Below are 24049 nucleotides of genomic sequence, written 5' to 3'. Positions count from 1 at the left end.
TATTGTTTACTAATTCAATTCGCGTCAGATTCAAGATTCTCAAGCGGTTATGGAAGCTTAGGTTTATTCTTCAGTTGTTGAATGGTAGAATGTAGCGGTAGGCGTATGCTCGTAGAATGACTTGAATTACTATCTAGAGGTGGTACCTCAGCTTGCTACATACCTATAAGAAGTACAGTTAATAGGGAAGGCTAGCCACCTAAAGCAGGTGGCTGGATAAGGTTAGAGAGGCTGGTAAGCTATAAGGTTTATTGCCTGGAGATCATCAACCGGATGGCTTTTGGGACCCATTTGGAGCTAAAAAAGAGCCAGGCCGTGACTTTTGGTCGACCGTGCCTCGTCTTCCGCCCACTGACCGATGGGTTCCAATTCGGGTCTGGGCCGGACTCGCAGGCGGCAGCTCACTGAGCTCAGCATGTGCTGCAGCAGTTTCAGACTTGAGCAAGACGACGCCAGGGAACACTTCTTGCTCGCCCTCGTGACCAACCGCGATGACACGCGGAAACAGTATGAACACGACATCAACAGGGGCATTCGTGTCCTCGTCCGAAAAACCCTTCTTGCCTTCATTCCACACCAGCGATCTCCATGCTGCGGTGGTCTGCGATGGAGATCGTGGCTCGATCGTGAAATAGCTTTGTCGCTTTCGAAGGGACTTCCACAGATTCGAGGCCAGCTTCAGCACCTCGGCTAGATCGTTCTTCATTTTTTGACTCTGCTCGGCACTGAGTAATGGTTCGATGCATCCCACTACTTCGTCTTTTATCAAGTTGACCCGTCCTTCCAACGGCTGATCTTCGACACCCTCGGACATCGAATTCAGAAGCCTTCGGAAGAGAGCTTCTCTGCGTTGGTCATCATCAGCCATATCCAACATAAGCTTATCCATCTCTTCTGTATGGCTAAGAAGGTATGTCGACGTGAAAAGGTTACGGGTCAGGGAATCAGTCAGGATAGCCAACGTCGTGAAGAACCGCATTCTCCTGGCAGGAGGGCTGTTGGTTGGGGCCAGGGGAACCGCATAGGTGACCAGATTCGAGGCGTGCAAGTTTCGCCATCTAGCAGGATCCTGAGAAGCATCAGCTTGTGCGTGGCCAACCAGTGGGTTGACGTACATTCAATTGGTCAGGAGGGTTATCGTCTCGGAAACAGACTTGACTGAGGTGGAAGCATTGCTTCCACATCTTTTGGACGTTTCTAGACCTGTTTATCTGATGAGTTGGGGTTGTACTGATGACATCTGCTCGATCCACGACTTACACTTCGACCGCATTATCCTCGAGCAGTGGTGGTGCAAGCTCATCAATCAGCTTTAATTTCTGGTTACTCACCTTCAGTTCTGCTTCGAGGTCAGTGATTCGTGTCTTGAGTGCCTCCGCTTGAGACCTGGACTGCCCGTGCGCCTTTTTCTCGGCCTGCCACTGCTGTTCCTTTGACTTTGCTTGTTCCTTTTGATCCTTTAGAGATTTGGTCAAGCGGTCAACATCAGCACGAGCCTGACGTAACAGAGACTCGATTTTGTTCACCTCGGCGTCTTGCCCTTGGCTTTGTTCTTGAAGCATCTGGATGTGCTCTTGGAAATGCTGGGCGGATGTTCTCGCTTCATTGAGTTCGCCTTCCTGACGGGTCAAAGCTTGTTTCAATGCTGTTTTTTCGTCGTCTCTCCTTCTGAGGAGGCTGGTATGGGACTCGATGACTTCTTCCTGCCTGTCCTTATGTTCTTTCTTCAGCCTAATCACCTCGTCCGACTTCACCATCATCGTTGTTTCTTGTGACTTGATTGTGGCTTCGTGTTCACTAACTTGCGCTTGCAAGGTTTCAACATGTTTGAAAAGATATTGGAGCTCGTGGACGCATGACTGCTCGGACAGCTGCTTGAGCACTCTGGACAGATCAGTCAACCGGCTCCAATCGCTCGGCGTCGGATTGCTCGACATTTTCTGTGTTCACTGGTCGATGTGAAAGGTGGTCGTTTTCGACATTTGGACGAGAGCATCGATGCTCTGCGAGCGCCCACTGGGATCGTAGAAAGCATGTTAGCGAAATACGACTTGCGCAGCGTTTATCTTCTTGCCCTTCCGACAACAATGACTTGCCTGCCAAGATATGCACAAAGCACAGCAGTCTCCGAATAGTGTGGTTTGTCGTGTGAAGCCTGCATTCATCACTGCATGACTTGCCAAAGCTTTCAGTGGAGCGTGTCATAGTCGGATAAAGTCTGTATCCAATGTATTGCGCAGATTGGACAAAGTTCAGGTCAAACGTGCAGGTAATGGCTCAGCAAGCAGCAATCATCTCCACACGGGAACGTCGTGTGTGGCGCTCGCTCATAGGCGCACGTTGCAGCCTCACTCTACACTTAGAACAACCGAGCTGCACTCGAGCGCATGGAGTGACGATACTAACCAAACAAACAAGATTATTGGCAGATCGACCGATTGACCCACAGTTTCATTGAAATCGATGCATTGAACGAAGGTAATCCGCACTTTCGTGTTCGCGCCGGTTAGGACTCTGAGGATTAATTATGTGCATCCTACTGTGGAAGGAGCTGCACATCTTCAATACCAAGTGTGGCCTCGAGACCAACCACGAGATTGGCCGATTCGTCATGCATGGCTCAAAGCAAATATCCGCTGGTGGCATACGTCCTCCTGCATCTGTGATGAGGTCGGTACTACCAGTTGGTGAAAGCTTGTTCGTCAATGCGCTTTTGCCACGGCATGATGAGCAGGTTCGTTCTTCCAATGATCCCGATAGTGGCGAGCAGTACACTACTGTTGCCACCAGCATGAGAGATCATGGAAGTCGAACCTGCGACATGCAATCGGAGCAAGATGGGCCAACAATGTCTGCGCTCTGCATCCTCAACATGCGCTTGATCTCCGGACACGCTATCTTCGTGAAGGCAACTCCTCTTCCCTCCAGAGACCTTTCTGTAGGGTCAAGCTTTGCTGATGTACAAATCCACTGCCACCTGTTGCTGGCCTGCTTGATTTGCAACCTAGCCGTATTTGTGGAAGACTGCGCTCCTTGTGGTTCATTGCCGCCTGAATCGTCTCTCGTACCCCGACTTTCAAGCAGTGGCTGTGTGGTTGTGGTGGCCTTGTCGCTACTGCACCACTCTCGTAGGAACGCTTTGGCACATGCCGCCGCCGTTGTTGTGGCCCCGCTACTGGTGCACAGCATGCCGTGTTCCTTTGGCTGGAACATGATCTCCACAATGGTGGAACGTGGAAGTCTGGAGTCGACAGTCTGTCCGGTCGTGATCGCTTGCTATGACATTTGCGTAGGAGCCATTCCGAATTGCAGTCTGATAAGGTAAGTACATATGTCAACTAATCCCCAGAAAACACCGGGCGCAAACAGAAGCGTTGATTTATGCTCTGGCTCCTAAGCAAGCTTCCATCATGGTTCGCGTCCGAGGAGATGAATCTTGGTGTTACAGTGCGCATTCATGATCACGTGATTTGGGCTTCTTTCGCCGGAATCTCCCGCACTTGACAGATTTGCCCCAATGTACGACAAGCCACAAAAGAGCGCGTGTATAGGTAGGTGTGGTGGAGGTGGTTGGTGCGGGATTCGACTGGCCTTCGAATGCCCAACATCAGACTCTTCGATTCCCTCGCATCCTCAAAGTTCATCTTGATCGTTCGCCAGCCGACGTCATAGGCTATGAAGAGTATCAGCGCCGGGCAGAGGCCAGTCACGAAGCTGGAGACCCTGACGCAAAATACCGCTCATGGTTGAGTAAGCTTGATCCTGAAAGCGAGGACGATATGGAGGCTTTAGCCACCCCGTTACGATTTAGTGATTCCTAGGGTCCGCCTTGACTAACGAGAATGTGTTAAGTGTATAGATTGTCTGCAAGACAGGTATCAAGAGGCGGGCTAGTAGTCTATTGGTCTCTTCAAACAGTCAAATAGTACGAAGAGGTTTCGTCTAGATGTTATTGCGACAAAGCTGCTTGGTAAGGCATACACGCAAAGAACCGACAGAACCCTGTCTAATCGAGATCGCGGATAGCTAGCAATAGACTGAGACCGCAAATTGACGCCTGCAAGATATCGCATTCGCGAGCGGCTATACGTCTAATCCAAATTGTATTTAGGAGCTGGTACCGCAGACTTACCCAGCCTAGGGCAGGACTACTATCCTGCATTGCTTATATTGGGCCAGAACGAAGCTGATGCACGGGGCACGTTACATGTGCTTAAATTGCTCTCATAGGCACTTTGAATGTCACACTGGGAGAGGCATATTTTCGGCCTTGACTCTCTGTCAAGAGCCGCTCAGTGGATAATTTCGACGGGGTGCATTAGTTTGGTAGTCCTCTCGGCGTTAAGCCTGGAATCAGATAGTGGTCCTTGGTGCTGCAGACCTATGATTCGTGCTCTCCGAAATCACTAGCATCTCGACGACACTGGTCCTCCATGTGAAGCCGTGAATAGTGCCCGTAGTCAGAGCTCAGAGTTGGCAAATGGAGGAATGTGTCCGAGTATGCACACGTCGAAAGGAATAAACGATGGAGGGATAGAGCTTTCTTTGATCAACAATAAATGAAATTAGTGTTAGAGTGACGCTTCTAAAGCACTGCTACTACGTGACAATTACGTGCGCGCAATCGCGAGTGTCGCGCTGAAGGCAAAAATTTGGATCACGTGATTTTATGTAGTAGGCAGTAATGCGATGCTGTTCTATTGACAAGGGTCATCCAACTGGTGGATAAACCCGCCGTGGGGGTGGCTGTGCGATCCGGCTTACTTGTAACGCAGCTTAGCTCACTCTGGCACACCTTTAGCTCACCCTTGGCTCACCTTTGGCTCAACCTCGGCTCACCTAAGAGGGTGAGCCTAAGCGGTAACAGCTCACTTACTAATCCGGAACGAGAAGTTCGGTCGTGAGAATCTAGGCTATTATCTCAGAGTATTAAGCTACTATTCTTCCGTTATCGGGTCCCTACTATACCGCGGCTCCTTCTCGGATATCCAACTTAATACAGTCATAGGTTTACTCGTAAGATACCTTTAGTACATAAACCCTCGTTTACGGTTTCTTACAACGGTATACCCCTAGTATCCTTTTCTCAAACGTTATACAATTTATACACACCTACTAATTAGTCTATATAATAATTTACTTATTATCCTATAGAATCGTAAACGTTTATAGAGAGTGTCGTTTCTTTAATTAATTAGCTTATTATTTAACTTCTTCAGCTAATTTCTCCACGTATTCTGTATATTCGTTAATTATTCTACTACTTTATCCTCGCTAGAGGAGTATTCCTCGAGTTCTTACTTATTAAACTCATACTATTATACTATATATATTAGGATCGATTATCGTTCTCCGTTAAGATAATAAGCGATAGCGCCGTAGAACACGCTGTCCTCCTCTATCCGGATTTATCGCTAATACTATATTTTAATAATCGTTCGTTAAGAGTTACTTATAACTACCTTTAGGTCCCTATCTATAGGAACTAGTACCTAGTATACGTTCGCTTATCGCATAGGTATCTTAGCCTTTCTAGGTTTCTTTAGATACTATCTAGAGCCGTCTTTCTCGCTTATATAGATATAGTAGTTATCCTTATAGTATATAGTTTACGACGTATAGCTATACTTCGGGTATCGGGTATCGCCTATATCGAGTTCCTCGTTTTACTTATTAAGTAAGGTATCTCTATCTCTTTCGGAGGTCTTCTCCTATATAGGTTATTTCTCGGCTATATTAACTTATTTCCCTGAATTTCGACACTCTCGGGCGTAGTATCCTTTCTTTTTATACTAGAGGTATTCGCCGTTACGGTATCGCTTCTATTACGCATCCGTTATAGTTCTTTTCTTTAGTATAAACCTTTTCTGTTACGGCGCGAATATTTTCTTCTTTTCTAGCCGTTTATTAAACTTAATTACCTAATTAGCCTACTAATCTATAGCATCGGGGTCCCGTTAATAGGATTCCTTATTATTCTCCTTACTTATAAACCTCTTTCTAGAGTACCCTATATTTCGTAACTTTTCTATCTTTCTTTCTTAGGCGCAGGAGTCGATCTTTATAGCGACCTTAATAAGCTCGTTAAGTCCGTTAGGTTTATTCTTACGCTTCGAAATTTTATCTTTAATAAAGTCCTTAAGTCCGAAATAGTACTTAGCTACTAGTATAGATTCGTTTTATTCTAATCGTTTAGTAATCTACTAAAACTTAGTAGTATAGATAGCGATAGCTCTCGTTTACTTAAGGCTATATATTTATTATTTAGCTTTCTTAAGCTCGTTAACGCTACTATATAACTTTTCTATATCCTTAAGGAGTATACTAACGTTCTTAAAGAGCTCGTTAGTTCGTAGCTTTTAATCGTTCTTATTAAAGTGGTTTAAGAAGTCGTCTAGATATAGCTTAAGCTACTTCCGAGCTCTATCTCGTAGGTAATTTACGACCTAAAAGACCTTATCCTCCTACTCCTAAAGGGTTAAAAATCGAAGGCACACTCTAATCTACTATTTAAAGCCTTTAAAGCTTATAGAATCCCTACTAAAGGGTTTAGGTTCCTTAATCTTTAATTCACTATTCTTAGTTCCTAATAACGCAAGGTTAGTAACGAAGGCGTTAGACCTACTATTTAATCCTATTAAAGATATTCTTAGTAATAATACGTTTAATAATTAAAAGCTATTTATTATTCCTATTAGTAATTATAGTTTACTACTAAGCTCTCCTTAAGCTAACTTAATAGGGCTATTTATACTTATAGGCTATCGTACTTAGTGAGTATAGTAGTTAAAATATTATAAGGTCGGTATCTCTACGTAACTAGTAATGGTACGAGTAGAACCTTAGTAGTTCTACTTAAGTAAGCTAAGTAGGATATTAGGCTAGTAAGTATTTAATATAAGATTAAGTTATATATAGGTAGGGTTCTAATATAACTTAGGTTAACTACAAAGCTATAAAAACTATACGAAGGAGAGTCGTTACTATATACTCCTGTTCTATACCTTCTTTAGGATTATCTAAGGTACCTAAGGTTGCCTAAGGTCGAACCTTAAGAACCTTAGTAACCTTAGATTCCTATTAGGATGTTACGTGCTTTCTCGCTTAACCTTTCGTATCCTAAACTGTTTTCGTCCTTATCCGATTCTGGTTTTAGCTCACTAGCTAATTCTACTTCTAGCGCATGCCCTAACGTGTGTCCTGGCGTGTGCCCTAGTATCTATCTAGTCGTATACCCGGTCGTACACCTAGTCGTGCACCCAATCGTACATTAATCCGTAACAGGAAGCTTTACTCTATATATAGATAACTAGATAAGTATAAACTAAAAACGTTATATAGGTATTACTATTTATTAGTTATCTAAAGATTAGTAACTATAATCTTATATATTATAACTAGAAAATCTATATAAATAGTATAGTAAAGAGAACTTAAATATTTACTTAATTAAGGTTCTAAAAGAGTTTAATATATAAGATAAAATATTCTATATAACTAGAGATAACGCTACTAATAACGATATGTTAATTAACGATTTCCGAAAGTATAATAAGTAAAATAACAGCTTATTCTATAATAATATACGCTACTTAGTGTATATTATTAATCTAGTTATATAGGATATTATAAAAGAAATTAAAGGAGATTTTACTAAAGAAGACTTTATTAATATCAAGAGGGAGGTTACGTTATTAACGAATTAAAAATTAGAAGAAAAAGAATTAGTAGAAGCTACTGCTAATAATAAAAAGATAGAAGAAGCTTCTAATAAAAGAAAAAGGGTTAATATACTAAATAAGGATAATATACTATTACAACTAGGCTGTATAACGGGCTAACACTATATATTAGAAAGGTTAGGCGCCTACCTAGCTATTAAACTAAGGGAGCCTAATACTATTTTAGAAAGGTATAAGGTCACGTAACGAACCGTAATTAGTAGATCTAACCTTAATTAGTCGTAATTAGTTATAATCAGTACTAAGTACAACTAAATCTACTAAGCACTACTAAGCACTACTAAGTAACACAACGCATACTCTAGTATATAGTTACTACGCTCTATAGTCTATTAGATACTCCTCTAACTTCTATAGTTAATCTTAAATCTAAGTTTAACCTAGTTTAGTAGAAGTTCATTCATACTATTCTGCATTCGTATCCTATAACACTTACTACAGCAACCAACCACACCACCTATTCTAGAGCCACCTTTGTTATACCTTAGGTGATTTAGAGCTTATAACATATACTATCTTAACTACTACTACCAGCTACTAAAAAGGCTGTATCGTTAATTAAAAAGGTTAGACTATAGGTATATAAACTAAGAAATACATAACGATTAATTAAGTATTTATTAGAGTCTATTAATACTAAAAAAGATAAATTACTTTAAAAAATACGTAGGCCTTAATTCGATATACTAGTTAAATAGAACTTAACCTATACTATACTAGAGTAATATATAGCTATTAAATCAGCTATAAACCTAGTTATTTTATAGTATAAAGACGAGTTTTATAATATTTTAATAAACGATAACGAGTTTAATTTAATAAAAGAATTATTAGGTATTCTTACTTTATTTAATAAGGCCTTTATAGAAATATAAAAAGAGAAGAAGCCTATTTTTATATTTATTATAATAGTAACTACGTATTTATAGTATTATATTAATAAGTTACTAGCTAAAACTACTTAAAAAGACTTAAAAAGAGGCTTAATATAAGGTCGTAAAAAGCTAGAGAAATACTTTCTATAGTCTATATTAGAAACAGTAGCTAGTAAAGCTAAAATCGATATATATGCCTTTAGTATATTTTAGAACTACGAATAAAAGAGTCTTTTTTTTGTAATAGACTAAAGTAGGAAGATATCGATATTAGCTTTTTAAGAGGAAGATTTAAGTAGTTATAGGCCTAGTATAAAGAAAGATATAGACCTAAAGAGCCTATAGTAGCTTTAGATAACTCTAGTTAAAATATAGAGGTAGAAACAGTACTTAAACCGTTATTAAAAAGATTAAACGAAGAGTATATAGATCTATTAGCCCCTATAGACGATAAAGAAGTAGCTGCTTATTTAGCTAAAGCTAATTGCCCTGGTAATACTAATCCTATAGAGTAGTAGTAAATTTTTAGCTAGAAATACCCTATATTATCGTTAATAGCTAGAGACTTTCTAGCTATTTTAGCTACGTCAGCACTAGTCGAAAGGCAATTTAGCTACGTCGGCGATATAGCTAATAATAAAAAAAGAAATAGACTATCTACGGCTAGAGTTAACCAGCTAATATATCTAAAAAGCTGGACGGATATTAAAAAGGGTAAAGCTATAGAGGAGATAATAGAGATAGAGAGGGAGGAGGATTCAGAGTAGTACTATAAATAGAGGTCTTAGCGCACTAAAAAGAGTATATATAATAAAATAAAACAACTTAGTTTAAACCAATAATCTTAGGCCTTAGCGTATTACATAATGCCAAGCCGATATATATATATATATACCCGATATATATCGAATATGCCTTTTTAGGAAAAAGACCTATCCGATATATATATCGAATAGTTATACACTGTGGATGGCTAGCGAGCAAAAACGTGCTCAAATTCCAAGAGTCTTGCAAGACCCCGATGTCTATGGGCTATCTTCTCGTTACCGCCCTTTCTGGACTAGATCGAAACCCGTATCTTGGCCTGTCTGAATGCTCTTCCGCGACGGCCCAGTAGAGCTTGGACTTGACTAACGCGAGCAGCAGGTGTTTCTAGATGTGATTAATTGACCAGCTAGCAGAGACGATGTTCTATGACAGCTATCAGTTGCTCGGCTAACCTTCCACCGAGGTAGTATGTGCTCACAGCACAGTTCGAGGCCCTACGTGCCGCGCCAACACGTAGACAGTAACACGCGTTGACAGATTTCAATGTTGACCTCATGTGTACACCTGATTAATACCCCCCTTCCCTTTTCGACCACCCATCCCGTGGCAATTCATAGCTAAGCCTGACTTTTCTTCCCCTATTACTCATGACCGGTGTACTGCTGCTTCTCAGCTCGAAGCCATCCAGCTTGACAGTGACGGCGTCATCGTCCTCCATGTTCCACAAGCTCAGCCCCACATAGTTCTCACCATGGTAGTTTAGAATTCCCTCTGGTACCGGGTACGACGTCTGTGGCCCAATGTGGTTGACGTATTTTCCGAACTGGAATCCATTGACATAGAGCTGAGATCTATATTTGCTTGGGCCAGTGTCTGTTGACGAATTCGTGATGACGAATGCGAGGGGAATGTCGTACTCTGCTGTCGGTAGATCGAGGGCGAAGGATGTCGCGTAGAAGCGAACGCCTGGACGGGAGAAGCCAGTAAGTGGTGAGTCGTCGGGCGATGTAAAGATGGAGGTGTCGTTGGTTGGAGCGCCCGGCAGATGATAGCCTTGGCGCTCAAAGAACATTGCTCCTTCGTTCGATGGGCCTCGAGTCTTGTCTATATATGACTCTCCGCCTAAATTGCCGGTCAACTTCCAGGTGACAGGAAGTGAGACTGACGCAGACGTGGTCAGATTATAGCTTAGTAGCCCTCTAGGCTCTCTCATGGTGTCATTCCCAGCACTCAAGTTCTCGGTGAGGCCCATGTGGTCCATCAAGAACGTCAGCACGTAGGAAGTGTTTGGTTTCAATGATGATAATGGCAAGGTCAGATTATGGCTTTGAGATGTCGATATGCCAGGATATTCGTAGATGCTGGTCGAATCGAGCCAGAGACTATATCCGTACGCTTGGCCTCCTTGTGTCGAGATGGAGAGATCCAGAGATGACACATCCTCTGGCGTGGCAAAGTGTCCTCTGTAGAGCAAGGACCCGGCGTGGTAACCATATTCATCCGCATAGAGGACTTCTGGAATATTTGGCTGGAACTGATTGACAGTTTCAGTCTTATCGGCGGTCGTCCATGCGTCATCGGAGTATGTCGCTGACAACTCAGGAAGACTGTCTAGAGACGACCAGACTGTTTGTGAGAAGTCGGGCAATTCCAAATTCGGCTTGACGTATTCGACCGTGGCTGGAGACTTGCCTGCAGCCTTGCCATTAAAGAACATGGCGTCAAAGGACGGGGATCCGGCGATCGTGATTGTAGTGGTCTCATTGATGTCGCCAGTAAGGTACAAATTGCCTTCTTCGAGTCGGACGGTCCGCATGAGGTACCCACCTTTGACAACAACAGAAGACTTGGTCAAGGATGAGTAGTTGGATACTGGCTGCTCCTCTGGCAATTCAAGAACCCACCAATTGTAAGCATCATTTCGAAAGAGCAGATGGATCGTGAGAGTGTCGCATTGGACGACTTTCGCTTGTGGCGTGACTTTCCATTGCACCACGTCGTGGTTGCCATTCTCTTCAATGGCTACAGTACTTGCGTCGCCACTAGTGACACTGCACTGACTTGAGGGCACTGCAAACTCATGCGTCTCGCCCTCTCCACCGTATAGAACCAATATTGTGTTGTCGCTGTATTTTTGCCATGTGAAAACCTCAGCTGAAGAATACAGTAAATTCGTGCCTCCCAGATCGCAATCGACCACATGTACTTTCGAGTCTCTACCATCCAGAGTCAAGTGATCGGAAAGTTGATTACTCTGCGGGATTGTGATTTCCCCAGCGCTCGATGGGACGGTAAAGGTGTATTCTGTGGAGTTGACCGAGTTGTATGCAGAATGACGAACTATGTATAGAGCTGTCGCAGACCCGTTGCCCAATAACGGAGTCACGGCGACGTCTGCATTGCTTGTAATGGAGGTGTTCGTATAATTCAAGTTCGTGGCAGTGATGTAGGATGGTGTGACTTTGAGGAAGTTGGCCATGAGCTTCGCTTCCGAGAACTTGGCTCGTGTAATTGCTCGGTCTTCCGCTATGGGCGCACCGTAGTCGTAACTGGTATACCCGAGCGGATGTCCCAGATTTCCCCAGTTAGTGCCTCCATAAGTCATGTAGATGTTGAACTAGATGACTTGTTAGCTAGTAACGTGCAAACCGTTAGACTATTGGTACTTACAATTGTGACTTGAAAACTCCAGTTGTTCTCTGCAGCACATACATTAGTAAACCTGTAACGGTGAACCTGGGATCGACAGGATGCTGGATACATAGCACTGGTCTGTTTGAGCCCAAGCGCATTGTGCAACGTGTCTCGGATGTCACAGCGTTAGGTGAGGCTTGTTGCTGCTCAACCTTTGCGGGTCGATCAGAGAAAACTTACTATAGAAAATCCTCTCGAATTGCTCGTTCGTCAGTGCGGCGCATTGGTTATAGTCGTACCCGCCCCACGGATCGAAAGAGCCGCCTTGAAACTCTATGATAGAGTAAGGCGTGCTTGAGCTCTGTTGCTCGTGTAATGTTGCCCAATTGGTGGGTAAGTTGCCATCAGTCCAATTGTAGGGCTGTTCACAGTTGAACCCGAGTGGATAACCGTCGTGGCCGTAAATGTCGACATGAACATCTGTGCTCGAGTTGCCGGGCGCAAATATACCTTTCGGAGACGCATCGTTGCTGATGAAAGGCACAACTATACCTGCACCACGAAATTGGTCGAAGATATATTGGAAGTAGTCGCTATTTGGGAACGTAATGTTGTTCGAGGGTGTCGTGTATTCATTTTCTGGTTGGAACTATGCCTATACGTTAGTAAACCTCCAAACGGCAGAGGTCTGTGTTGGTGAGGGTGCTGTATGTATAGCGCTAGGATGTTTGCCGAGATTCATCGTGCAATATTTCTTGGACAACAAAGCTTCGGGACAGGGCTGAACTGTGACAGGTCATTGGGGAAAACCAACCAGAATGACCGGTCCACCATTCGTGATCTGAGCTTTGGCTATTCTGCTGCCAATTTCTCTAGCATAAAGGTCGGTTGCTTCGAGAAAGCTAGTCGAGTTGGTTCGAAAAGTGCCATTGACGCGGGTTAGCCAGCCTGGAAATCCGCCGCCGGAGACCTCAGCATTGATGTAAGGACCAGGTCGAGCGAGTAGGTAAATTCCTGCTTCGGCCGCTGCGTCGAAAAATGGCTCCAAGGCAAAGACACCTTCTGCTCGGAACACACCTCGCTCACCCTCCAGCAAGGCCCAGTCAATATAGAACGAAACGCCATTGTATCCAAGAGACTTGATCTTTTGGAACACATCCAGCCACAGGTCGGGTACCGGTAAACGGAATGGGTGGAATTCCCCGGAGTAGAAGAGAACGCGTTCTCCTCGAATGAAGATTGAGTATTCATCCCATGTTACCTGAAGGCACGGTTAGCAAAAGAGCAACGACATAATCGAAGTATCTAACAATGTCCTGAAGACCTTCAGATTCTTGTGTAACGAGGACCCTAGGCTGCGACTGCAGCGGACTTCCGAGTGTACCTGCAAAGGCTGTGAATACGAGTAGGCACGTTACGAGCTGCCTGAAAAACATGATTTGACAGCGAAGATCGACGTGGGCAAGCAGCGAGGAATTGATGAGGAAACAAGCATGAGACGAGGACAATCCGTCTTTGGGTTGACGAGGAGTTGTGAAAAAACCGCTGATGTAGTTGCTGGATAAGTGTCGAGGTACTTCGAAACAGCTTGACCATGATGTAGCATTGATGGAACGACTCATGTGCACATTCGTGGGGTTTCCACATTTCAGGTACAACACTGACTGGTCAGGGCTTGCCGAATAGTGCTGTGCAAGCTTGAATGCAGAAGCTTTATCGCTAAAGAGGCAGGTCCGAACCTTGTTCCCCTTCGGAGAGGCAGGTGGAAGGATGATCGACACCAGATTCGCGGAGAACCTTGAGCCTCTCGGACGTCATACATGCTTGCTCGGAGCATTGCTTGCCGAAGGACTGTCATCGTTGAAGGCGCCTTGCTGCAAATACTGCAAGTGATCACCAGCTATCCCACTGCACATCATCGTACCCTGAGGCACTCGAGCTAGGCATATCGAGTAATCGTTGAGAGGTGTAAGATCTTCAGATTGAGCTTCGATTCTGTAATGAGTATCAGCCAATTATGTGTTGCTAGAAGTCTTCAACCTCTTCGCCTTCCACTGCCACTGCTGCTCGGCCTGGCACCGGAACTCGCACCTATTGGTGTCAGCGGTACACCGGCCTTCTTCAGGTTCTCCTCAGTAACCAGTCCCTGTCTTCCTTGCTGCGCAACGCCCTTGATCGCACCCTTGCCTTTCGCCTCTGCACCATGACCAGCAGTCGTGGCACTGTTCCAGTAGTAAACCATCTGCCCAGCCAGAACCGCATTCAGGATGAAGCCTGCCACAAAACCACCAAGAATGAGTTTATCATCCACCTCTTGCAATGTTGTGAAGATTCGACTGAGAGACCCAAGCAAATAATTGAACACAGCGAATGCACTCAATTGTCCTGTTCCACCTTGAGAATAAATGGTCAAGATCTGCGGCAGTTTGCTCGCAATACCTAAGACGCCTGCGCCAGCCTGCAACGTTGCCATCTGCGCATCACTGACCAACCCAGTTGTGTCAATAAGCAGCGCATACATCGCACTAGCAATGCCAATCAAGAATGCAATCGCAAGAGGTGTCTGCTTGCTATACACCAGAATCAAACTCGCGATCGCAACATCCTGCGCAAGAATGAAAGTTGTCTCTCCATACGTGCTGAAGGGGAAGCCCATGCGCACATTATAGCTCAATGTGATCAAGAAGCTAGCTGTTTCGAGCGCGTAAGATGTGAAGCTCAGTCCTTCCGCGCTCTGGCTGCGGACCAGCTTGATCAGCTGTGGAACCTTGACAACGGAGGCTGCAGTGATGATTGCTACACCGAGAGCTTTCGAGATGGCGAGATTGAGGCAGTGTGGTTGAGTGAGGACATCGACGTCGAGAAGAAGCGCAGAGTGGCAGACATCTCCGAGGAGCGAGAGCGCGAAATCGTTGAGCGGCTTGGGTAGGTTGTGAGTGATTGGGACGAGGATGGGTTTGAGAGGGTCGATGAGGGTATGTTGGAGGGCATCCATGTTGACGGTGGTCCAGAAGACTGTGAGGACAAGACAATGAGTCTCGGGGATTGAAGCTGTAGTGTCGAGAAGACGTCGTCGCACAAGAATGGATTATACACACAATCACATGGCAGAATGAAGGGGAAACTGTGTCTGTGTTATTTTCATGCAAGATTACGTAGGAAGAGACTACTATCACGTGATAGACACCTGAAATGGACGGAGCCCGAGCCGTTACTCTTCTTCGGGGCCATGAACGGTTCTTGACAACTACACAGACAATTCTGCCTTTGCCGCTACAATCTATCGTGCGTGAAAGTTGCGGTCCTGATTGAGCCAGATGAAAAACAGGAGCGAAGTCAGATCGACGCCCAAACCTATCGCTATTTTCAAACTCAATTTAAGTTCTGCTACACACCTACTCATCTGTGCTATTCGCCCGAAGTCGGAGTCTGCCCCATACTACTCCCCTCCCTTACTCTTCTCCTCCTCCTCCGCATCAATCTGCATCAAGGCATCCCTAACCCCTAACTCATCAATCTTCCTCGTCTCAATAACAAAATTCGCAACAAACACTGCTTCCTCATTCCCAGCATTCTCATTCCTAACATGATGACATCCAGGAGGCTCATACCAGGTCTCTCCCTCATTATATATCTTTGGTCCCTCACTCTCATCGCCACACACCATCTGGTTCAACACAGACCCTTTCAAAACAGTAGCAATAACAGCAGCGCCCCCATGATAATGAGGAGGGACTGCGGCGCCGACTGGGAAGCGTACCTTCAACCCGATGTATGTCATGCCGGGGATATTGGAGGGTTGTTTCCGGTATGCCACTTCAGCTTGGCGGAGTGGTCGGCTGGACCCGGGTTAGGCATTTCGCTCTTGATTTCGCTTTGCTTGCAGGTGCTTACCCATCAACCGTCCATTGTCCGTCCACTTTGACCACATTCTGGTCTTGCCAGCGCAAATTCATGTCAATATTGGCTGCCATTCTGCTAGGATCAAAGCAATTGTCTATTTGGCGAATTGGTTCAATTGCAGGTTGTGAAGATACTTCAAGCTTTTATATCCTGTGTTTCTTTCACCCGTTGCGCCAATGCGATCTAGACACACTTCGTCAGGGACTCTTGCATTTATGACTCCCTCATAAGATTTGAGAGCCTCATTACATCTTGCTATGCGGTACGCCCTTTCGCAACACTGTACATGGAACCGATAGGTCGTCTTGCAAGATCTAGGACTTCGACGTATGCAGGAGCTAGCGATCCGATTGGTCATCACCATAGCATTGGAGTCATTCCCGCTTCCACTTGCCTGAGCAGGAAGTTATCCTTATTTGGTTAGGATACCTATTACCTGCTTGGGTAGGGACTTGGCTAAAGTACACACGTGCCTGGAGTGTTAGGAAATGCTGTGTCGCCAAAGCAGTCTTCGTGTTATGTTTACCTTTGCAGAAAACCCACCTTCAAGCAAGAACAGCTTCGCGCCCAAGGGACATTTGGCATACCGCTCTCATAAGGCTTCTTGTCTGAGCAACATATCAACTAGCTAAATCTATAAGGTTAAGACGACAGTGCGCACCGACGAAGGGGGTATCTCTATCTACTGTACATGCTGTACGGCGCTAGCATATTTCTGTTCCAAAATAAGGCCATTGCCAACTTGAATTCTAAGAAATTCATAATCACTTATTCTTCCTATCAGCCCAACCATTCATAGATCTCCTAACACCAAGCGTCTTCTTCATAGCACCGTTAGTACTGACCGACCCCGGCATCGATGATAGTGGCGCCGGCCTGCTCAAAGTATTGAGCATACCACTCCTGAAGCTCGAATATCCTGGTTCCGACTTGCTTTGCTGAAGAGTCGACATTGTTGTGTTGTACTTAGGTTGAGGTGGTTCTTCGTTGACCAGTTTCTTGACGGTTGGCTCCGCACCGTCAAAGGCTTCCTTTGTCGGCGAGCTCGAGAAGCAAGTGTATGGCCGCTTGTTGCTCCCTTGCTCAATATTCGACGTCTCAGCAAGGACCGGACGTGGTCTTTTCATGGTCGTATTTGTCTTGGAGAACATACCTGCACCCGGCCTATGCGAAGACAGCTCGACAGGTATACTTGGTTGTGTCGGTTTTGCTGGTGCTGAGAAGAATGACGAGGAGCTACCAACAAGCTTTGGCGCGGGTATATTCTCCTTCTGATCCTCCTTGAATGTGCCTTTGCTAAAGAAAGTGGCTAAGCTGCCCTGACCCGAGGATGACTTCGCAAGCTTTGGCTTGGGCGCTTGAGGTGTTGGCTCCTGCGGTGGTGGCATGATACTCATCTGATGGCTGGCTGTGGTGAAGCCGGCAACAGTGCTGAAGTTTGACGTCTGCTGAAAAGTGGTGTTTATCTTCATTGCGTCAACGAAAGACTGGGCTGATCCACCGTAATATGATGGCATGTCTGTTTCGATCTCGTAGAACGGTCCCTTCGGACTCCCGTCAGCAGGCCAGATATCATCAAATTGACTCTCGTTATCGCTGAGCGATGTTACAGCCTGCGCAAGAGCTTCTTGCGAAGGTGCGGCGCGGCCTAGAATTGTGGCAATATCCTGCACCGTCTGATCATTGAAAGCAGGGCCAACGTCTTTCAGGCGATTCTGTTCGATGTTGCTGGGCAGGAATTGTGTAAGGATCGATTCGCTCTCACTCCGAGATTGCGCGATCGGGAAGGTCATGTAGAGCAGCGCTTTGGCTCTGGTCATTGCCACGTACAGCAGCCGTCTTTCTTCGCTCGTGTCTTCTGCTCGGGAATGTGGGATTGAGCCTTCGTACACAGCCGGCACAAAGACAACAGGCCACTCGAGACCCTTGGCGGAATGGATTGTAGATATTGTGATTCTGGATTTGAGCTCGTTTTCGTCTTCTGCCTCCAGTTCTGTCGACAACGCAACGTTAGCTAAGAATCTAGCAAGGACTTCTTGAGCTCCTGCGACTTTTGCTTGCTCGGCACCTTCGACTTCGGGAAGCTGGTCTTCTGCCGTGAGGGTTTCTAGGGTCACGTCCCTCGCTTGCAAGAGCAACTCTTGAACGTTCTCCCACCGATCTTCCCAGTCCTCCTTGTATTGCCTTTTCAGGTAATCTTGGAAACGCAATGTGCTAGCCACTAGCTCGATCAGTTTACCCGGTGCTTGAGCAGGCTCCAAGGTCTTGAGCTTTTCCTGGCCCTTCTTGATGAGCGACACGAGTTCTCCCAGACCTTGCTCAGCAGGCTTCGACAACTTCTTCTCCAGACCCATTTCACCTTTGAGAACTTTCTGAATCGCTGTCCACAAGGATACTTTGGCCGATCCAGCAGCTCGATTCAACTCAGCTACTGTGCCATCACCCACCTTGCGAGTAGGTGTGTTGATAATCGACAGCAGAGCAGAGTTGTTGTCCGGATGACTGATGACACGAAGATAATCCAATAAGAGCCTGACTTCCACCCGATCAAAGAATCGTCTACCACCAACCATTTTGTAAGGAATGCCTGCATTGGCAAGAGCTTTCTCAATTAGCAAGGATAAGAAAGCCGATCGTAGTAGTATTGCTATATCGGCAAATTCAAGACAACCTCCACTCATCTTCGTCATGCGCTTGACTTCGCTGACGAGCCACGCAGCCTCTTCGTGGGGATTGGGCAAGCGCCGCAGCACAGGTAGCGTTCCATAGCAATGTGTGGATTTCAGCCTCTTGTTAGGCCTATCTTCGTCCTGCTCAATGACATCTTGGGCCAGGTTGAGCACTGCGGAAGATGACCTGTAGTTCTCTTCAAGGTTGATCACTACCGTGCCCGGGTAGTACTCTTGCATACGCGTGAGATTTTCGATTTCTGCGGAACGAAAGCCATAGATACTCTGATCTGGATCGCCGACAATTGTGATTCTTGCTTGGGCTGTTGCGAGTAGTTTCATCAATTCAAATTGCACGTTGTTGGTATCTTGGAACTCGTCAATCAGAAGAGCCTCGATGTTTGAGACGCATTGGGGGTATTTCCGCAGCAGTTCGACACATCTGAGTAGCAAGTCATCGTAATCGAGAAGGTTCGAGGTCGCAAGCGCAGTTTCGTATTCTTCAAATATCATAGCAAACTCCTGGGCATCCACGCTTTTCCCTGTAGCCTTCAACACATCACTCAGCCGTTGTCCTCTCGCTTTCCGGTGCGATATCTTGTTTCGAGCAACTCTGGGCTCCATGCCAAATTTGAGTTTCTTCTGTAATCTCTTGATAATACCCAGACTGTCGTCCGAGTCTGCAATACCAAAGCTGTTGGGTATGCCAATCAGATGGCCATACGTTACCAGATATCTTCGACATATCGAGTGGAAGGTTCCGAGGATGAGTTTCGATTCGAGGTCACCACCCACCAGACCCCGCAGCCTCTCACGCATCTCGCGAGCGGCCTTGATAGTGAACGTGCAACAGATGACATTCTGCGGTCGGTAGCCTTCGTGAGCAAGTAGGTATGCGACACGCGATGTCAATGTCTTCGTCTTCCCTGACCCAGGAGGAGCGAGCACTTGAAGTACCGAGGCTTTGGAGGTCACTGCCGCTCGCTGAGCAGCGTTTAGCCCTCTTAACATGGCCTCCATGGTCTCTTCTCTCCAGACGGCCACATGCAAAGCCTGACCAGCAGGCTCGATCTAGGCAATTCAGCTAGATGTCGTCGACGGCAGCCTCATCGAATCAATAGCAATATGCTGACATGTACTACAGTAACGTGAGCCGAGCGAATACGACGCGTACTACGCGCAGTTCGCAAAAGAGCGTAAGAAGTCACGTGTATAATACGCCATCACGTGAACTCAAGTCAGGTGCATTCCTCGACTCCTTTTCACCTCTTCACTATCAGCACTTACACTATCTCGATCATCGCTATGCCATTGTCAGCCGAGCTACGACAAACAAAGTCTGACACATCACAAGAGCTTGTATCTGACCACTCTCGCAAACGTGACAGGCACCCTCGTCAATATGCTTCACTACGATGCAGGGTGACCAGCGTGAGAGCCGGACCACGATCTTCTGCTCAAGGCAATTTCACGGTTCGCGTGGCCGGGCTCCGATTGCTTGCATGATTATATCTGCACTCTGCGCTCGATTGTGAAGGTAGTAGATGACTGAGGATGAATAGGTTTGTGCTGGGGTTTGTCACGAGCGATATGATTGCTATTGTTCTTGGAAGTCTACAACGGTTGAGAATGTGCAAGTGCATCTTTCAGGTGTGGCGGCTATGCATATATGGTATGAATCGATCTGCTCGGTCACTGTTCCGACAATGCTATTGGCAGGCGTGATGTGTTTGCACGGCACTTATACTTGTTCTCTGAAGATGCCTTACCCAATCTGGCTATTTGAAGTGCAAGCAATGGTGGGTGAGGTGAGTCTTGACGCGTTTCTGGCAGATCGAAGAGCAATTGAATGTCCAAGCCGTTTCGATCAGGTACTCGAGTGACACTTCAGACAAACGAGTCGCGTCACAGGCCGCATAAGAACTGCTGATTTATTCTTGACATTGACCTTTAATCTTCAGGTACTCGTGTTCATCCTTCTCCACCAATACTGCTTACAACAATTACAACCCGCTCACTTACCAGCCTTTGTTCACAATCTCATTGAACATTATCCACCTATCAATCATCCTTTGTTCGATTCGAATAACATCAAGCACACCCAAATCCAACACAATGGCATCTCCTATTACGAACAAGCGACCACTCGAGGCTGACGAGATTGACACCCCGTCGAAGAAGGTCCGAGTCGAAGAGAGTAAAGACCTATCAAAAGAGCTACTCGATGCAAGCGAGCAGACACCAACTACTGCTTCCGCTCAAGTCGAAGATGTTGATACCACCGCCAAACTTCCTACGGAGTCCAACACTGCCACAGCCGATTCTGCGAAAGCCGACCCACTAGCCGAGAAGAAAACAGAGCTTGAGGAATCACGGGCAGCATCGCTAAGAAAGCTAGTAACTCCAGAAGAACTTCCTCTATTGATGTCCTCTGAAGGCATTGATCAACTCGCACGCAAGTATTGCGCTTTAGACTCCACAAAGCAAAAGAAGCAGTCATCGTCTACGAGCAACAAGAAGCGCAAGGCCGAGGACGTCGAGTCGACTGAAACTTCGCCAGAGCAGCAGCCAGCGGTGAAGAAGCAAAAGACAACGGTCACTGAGTCAAAAGCGCCGGCTACCCGCTCATCTCGGAGAGCTCAACTAGTACGGAAGACACCCAAGAAGACACGAGAACCTAGACGACCCTCAATTGACATCGAAGGACTCGGCGATGCCGAGTCTTCTTCTGATGAGAAGTTCGAGACGACTCTCGGTGCAGGTGCGTCTAGAAGACAGAAGAAGCCTGCAGCACCAGCCAGAGACATTCCAAAGGACCTAAAAGCCATTCAAGCTGAAGACAAGGCTCAAAAGGTAGAAGTCGAGTCCGACCAATCGCCCAGCACGACCTTGAGCACGATCGAGTCCACGCCGCCTAAGAAGTCTATAACCCCAAAAAGTCCTCAGGAGAAGGTGTTTACAGAAAAGGTCGAGAAGCGGGCTCAAAAGACAGTCGTCAAGCAGGTCGAATCGCAGAAGGCGCCTCGCGCAGGTCCTAGTGATAAACCAAAGAAGCGAATGACCTCACTGGGGGACGCTCACAAGAAGATCCAGAGCGAGCAAGCCGAGAAGAAGGCTCACAAGGCAGAAGCCGACAAGAGACGCTTCTATGCTCCTGAGACTGACACAAAACCCAGAGGCGTGACAAGTGCACCACATCAAATCAAAGATGTAAAGCCTGCGCCTGCCCTCGTCGCCAGCCTGTTGCGCCGCCATCAGCTGCTCCTGCCGCCCAGCCAGTCGCCAAGTCGGCTGTACTCGGGAAGCGCCCACCGTTCCCAGCTCCCAAGAAGGAGCTGAATGTTTATCTGTCAGCAGCGCCAGGGAAGCCTCGTAAGGAGGTCAACCGGGAGCCAGAACGATCGATCCGACAGCAACAAGAAGATGCCATCTACAAGCGTAAGCAATTGGTTGCCAAGAGAAAGCTGTGGGATGAAGCCCTGATGCCTGAGAGCAAGCGCAAGAGACCTCTTTCTGAGGCAGCAGAAGCTATACGACAACCACCAGTCAAGAGAGCCAAAGTTGAGCAAAAGGTGCGACCAAAGTCACCGACTTCTGAGACGGACGATGACTCGGTTGAGAACAACCCTGTGACCACCAAGGCACCACGACCTGTTGCGCGAAAGGAGTCCAACGCTTCAGATGAGCCTCCATCTTTGTACACGAAGCCAAATCCAAGATTGGAGGCGATCCGAAACAAGCACAAGCACCGATTGGAGGAGAACAACGGCCTCGGTCCACGGGCGACATACTGAGCTGTCGACGTTCGCTCTAGACAAAGATCAGCAGGAATGACTGAGTCACGCTGATCACTACTTATACATCACCGTCGCCACCACACTCTACGAAGCACTCCAATATATGATGAGGAGCTGCTTCGTCGAACTAAACACAAGACATCGCGAGCAAGACCTCGAACGAGCATCAGCAGGAATGACTAAGTCACGCTGATCGCTACCTGCTTCCATCATCGGTTCATAAATCACCACGACACTAAGCACTCCAAGATATGATGAGGAGTCGCCCTGGGTCAGTCTCTTCGACGGCACCACAACACACCATGACACATTACCAGGCGAAAGGATACACATGTCAGCTACCAGCAAAAGCAAAAATTCAGAGCAAGAGCGTTGGAAAGAAATGCATAAGCTTGTCCGCGCATCCAAGAAGGAAGCACGTTGGTCAAGAAGACCGGCCCAAGGAGGGCACAAGCTATCAAAAGAAGAAAACAACAAAAATCTGGCGGATAGAGAAGGCAGTCAGAGGAATAGACAGCAAACATTGCATGGATCGGGCAACAGCATTCCATGATCAAAGGATAGAAGCGCCATCGGCGTCATCTCAGGTCAGCCTTTTTGAGGGCTGCTGAGCTGGCACTGATGAAGCTTCTATCCCTGTGGTTATGGATCACCTTGATCTGTTGTAGCATAGAAAATCAAAAAAACATTGTAATGAATGCTTGTCTTATCTGATAACACGGGCCAAGGTTATCGTTTTCGTACGAATTTATTGTATTCTCTCAAACTTGCCTTCCTTTCATACCCATGTAGGTACGCAAACCCACAATAACGCTCATCCACATTCAAATTGCTGCTAGACCTATTAAATACTACGCACTGTAGAAAGCAGCAACAACCAACAGCCTCCCACGCGTCCGTCGCCTCATCACTGCACAGGTCATGGCCCTTGAATCACAACGACCAGACGGCCACTTTCGCTAGGTAGTTGTACGCTTATCACGCCTAAAATTTGTGCCTGAGACATCCACTTTTGTCGCCCGGACAAAGCCTTCTCTGTAGCTCGAAACTCATCACGGTGATCTCCGGATGAAGCGTGTTACTCCGTAGCCCATCGAGGAAGGCACGTAATGCCCGGGGGAGACCCCTCATTACAGGCACTTGAAAGCCACACTTCGGCGTTGGCCGTTGTAGGGCCAGGAAAGGAATGAAGATGAACAGCAGTACTGGCGGTGCTATATAAGAGAGGTGGTGTGGACAACTCAAGGAGAGAGAACTATAACGACGGAGCGGGTCGTACTTGCCCAACACCGTGCATTCAAGGCCTATGGCCCATACGTAACTGTTCCTCAACTTGCGGTAAGGACGCGTGTGTGTGATGAATCGACGCTATGGCGTAGATATTACTATGCACCAAAGGTACGGTAGATGAATCGTTGTACCAGATTGCAGTTGACTGACTACTAATGTTTAGGTGGTATACCTACCCTCTCCTCCCACGAAGAATCAAATGCTTGATCTATAATGAAACGCAGCAAATGCCGCTCCCGCAGACACACGAGTGTGCTTTGCACTGTCCCGCCAATGTCTTGTGACGGCGCACTCCGGACGCCTCTACCAATGCTTGTATCGCTCGCAAACCTCAAGCAGATTCCCAGAACCGTATTTATGCTCCTCTAACG

The 24049-nt window shown here is 46.4% G+C and overlaps 5 protein-coding genes across 5 annotated transcripts; 1 reads left to right on the top strand and 4 right to left on the bottom strand.

Moving 5' to 3' along the window:
* Nucleotides 1-265: 265 nt before the first annotated feature.
* PMZ80_004134 (uncharacterized protein) lies at nucleotides 266-1937 on the bottom strand (the record flags this gene model as incomplete). The annotated part of the gene is made up of 3 exons (XM_064872560.1): nucleotides 266-1069; nucleotides 1116-1203; nucleotides 1261-1937. The coding sequence occupies 3 exons, from the start codon at nucleotides 1935-1937 to the stop codon at nucleotides 266-268; spliced, it is 1569 nt and encodes a 522-aa protein (XP_064731218.1).
* Nucleotides 1938-9953: 8016 nt separating this feature from the next.
* PMZ80_004133 (uncharacterized protein) lies at nucleotides 9954-15014 on the bottom strand (the record flags this gene model as incomplete). Its single annotated transcript, XM_064872559.1, has 6 exons — nucleotides 9954-12002; nucleotides 12056-12084; nucleotides 12260-12668; nucleotides 12834-13280; nucleotides 13309-13412; nucleotides 14060-15014. The coding sequence occupies 6 exons, from the start codon at nucleotides 15012-15014 to the stop codon at nucleotides 9954-9956; spliced, it is 3993 nt and encodes a 1330-aa protein (XP_064731217.1).
* A 444-nt stretch (nucleotides 15015-15458) lies between these two features.
* On the bottom strand, nucleotides 15459-15993 carry PMZ80_004132 (uncharacterized protein; the record flags this gene model as incomplete). Its single annotated transcript, XM_064872558.1, has 2 exons — nucleotides 15459-15858; nucleotides 15914-15993. The coding sequence occupies 2 exons, from the start codon at nucleotides 15991-15993 to the stop codon at nucleotides 15459-15461; spliced, it is 480 nt and encodes a 159-aa protein (XP_064731216.1).
* A 693-nt stretch (nucleotides 15994-16686) lies between these two features.
* srs2 (ATP-dependent DNA helicase srs2) lies at nucleotides 16687-19611 on the bottom strand (the record flags this gene model as incomplete). The annotated part of the gene is made up of 1 exon (XM_064872557.1): nucleotides 16687-19611. One exon carries the CDS (start codon nucleotides 19609-19611, stop codon nucleotides 16687-16689), a length of 2925 nt encoding a protein of 974 aa, XP_064731215.1.
* Nucleotides 19612-20706: 1095 nt separating this feature from the next.
* PMZ80_004130 (uncharacterized protein) lies at nucleotides 20707-22385 on the top strand (the record flags this gene model as incomplete). Its single annotated transcript, XM_064872556.1, has 2 exons — nucleotides 20707-21801; nucleotides 21831-22385. The coding sequence occupies 2 exons, from the start codon at nucleotides 20707-20709 to the stop codon at nucleotides 22383-22385; spliced, it is 1650 nt and encodes a 549-aa protein (XP_064731214.1).
* Nucleotides 22386-24049: the final 1664 nt, after the last annotated feature.

This window comes from Knufia obscura (genome assembly GCF_036327395.1).
Source record: "Knufia obscura strain CCFEE 5817 isolate CBS 148926 chromosome Unknown scaffold_4, whole genome shotgun sequence".
NCBI lineage: Eukaryota > Fungi > Ascomycota > Eurotiomycetes > Chaetothyriales > Trichomeriaceae > Knufia > Knufia obscura.
The sequence above is the reverse complement of the archived record's forward strand: the minus strand, read 5'-3'. Positions and strand labels throughout refer to the sequence as shown.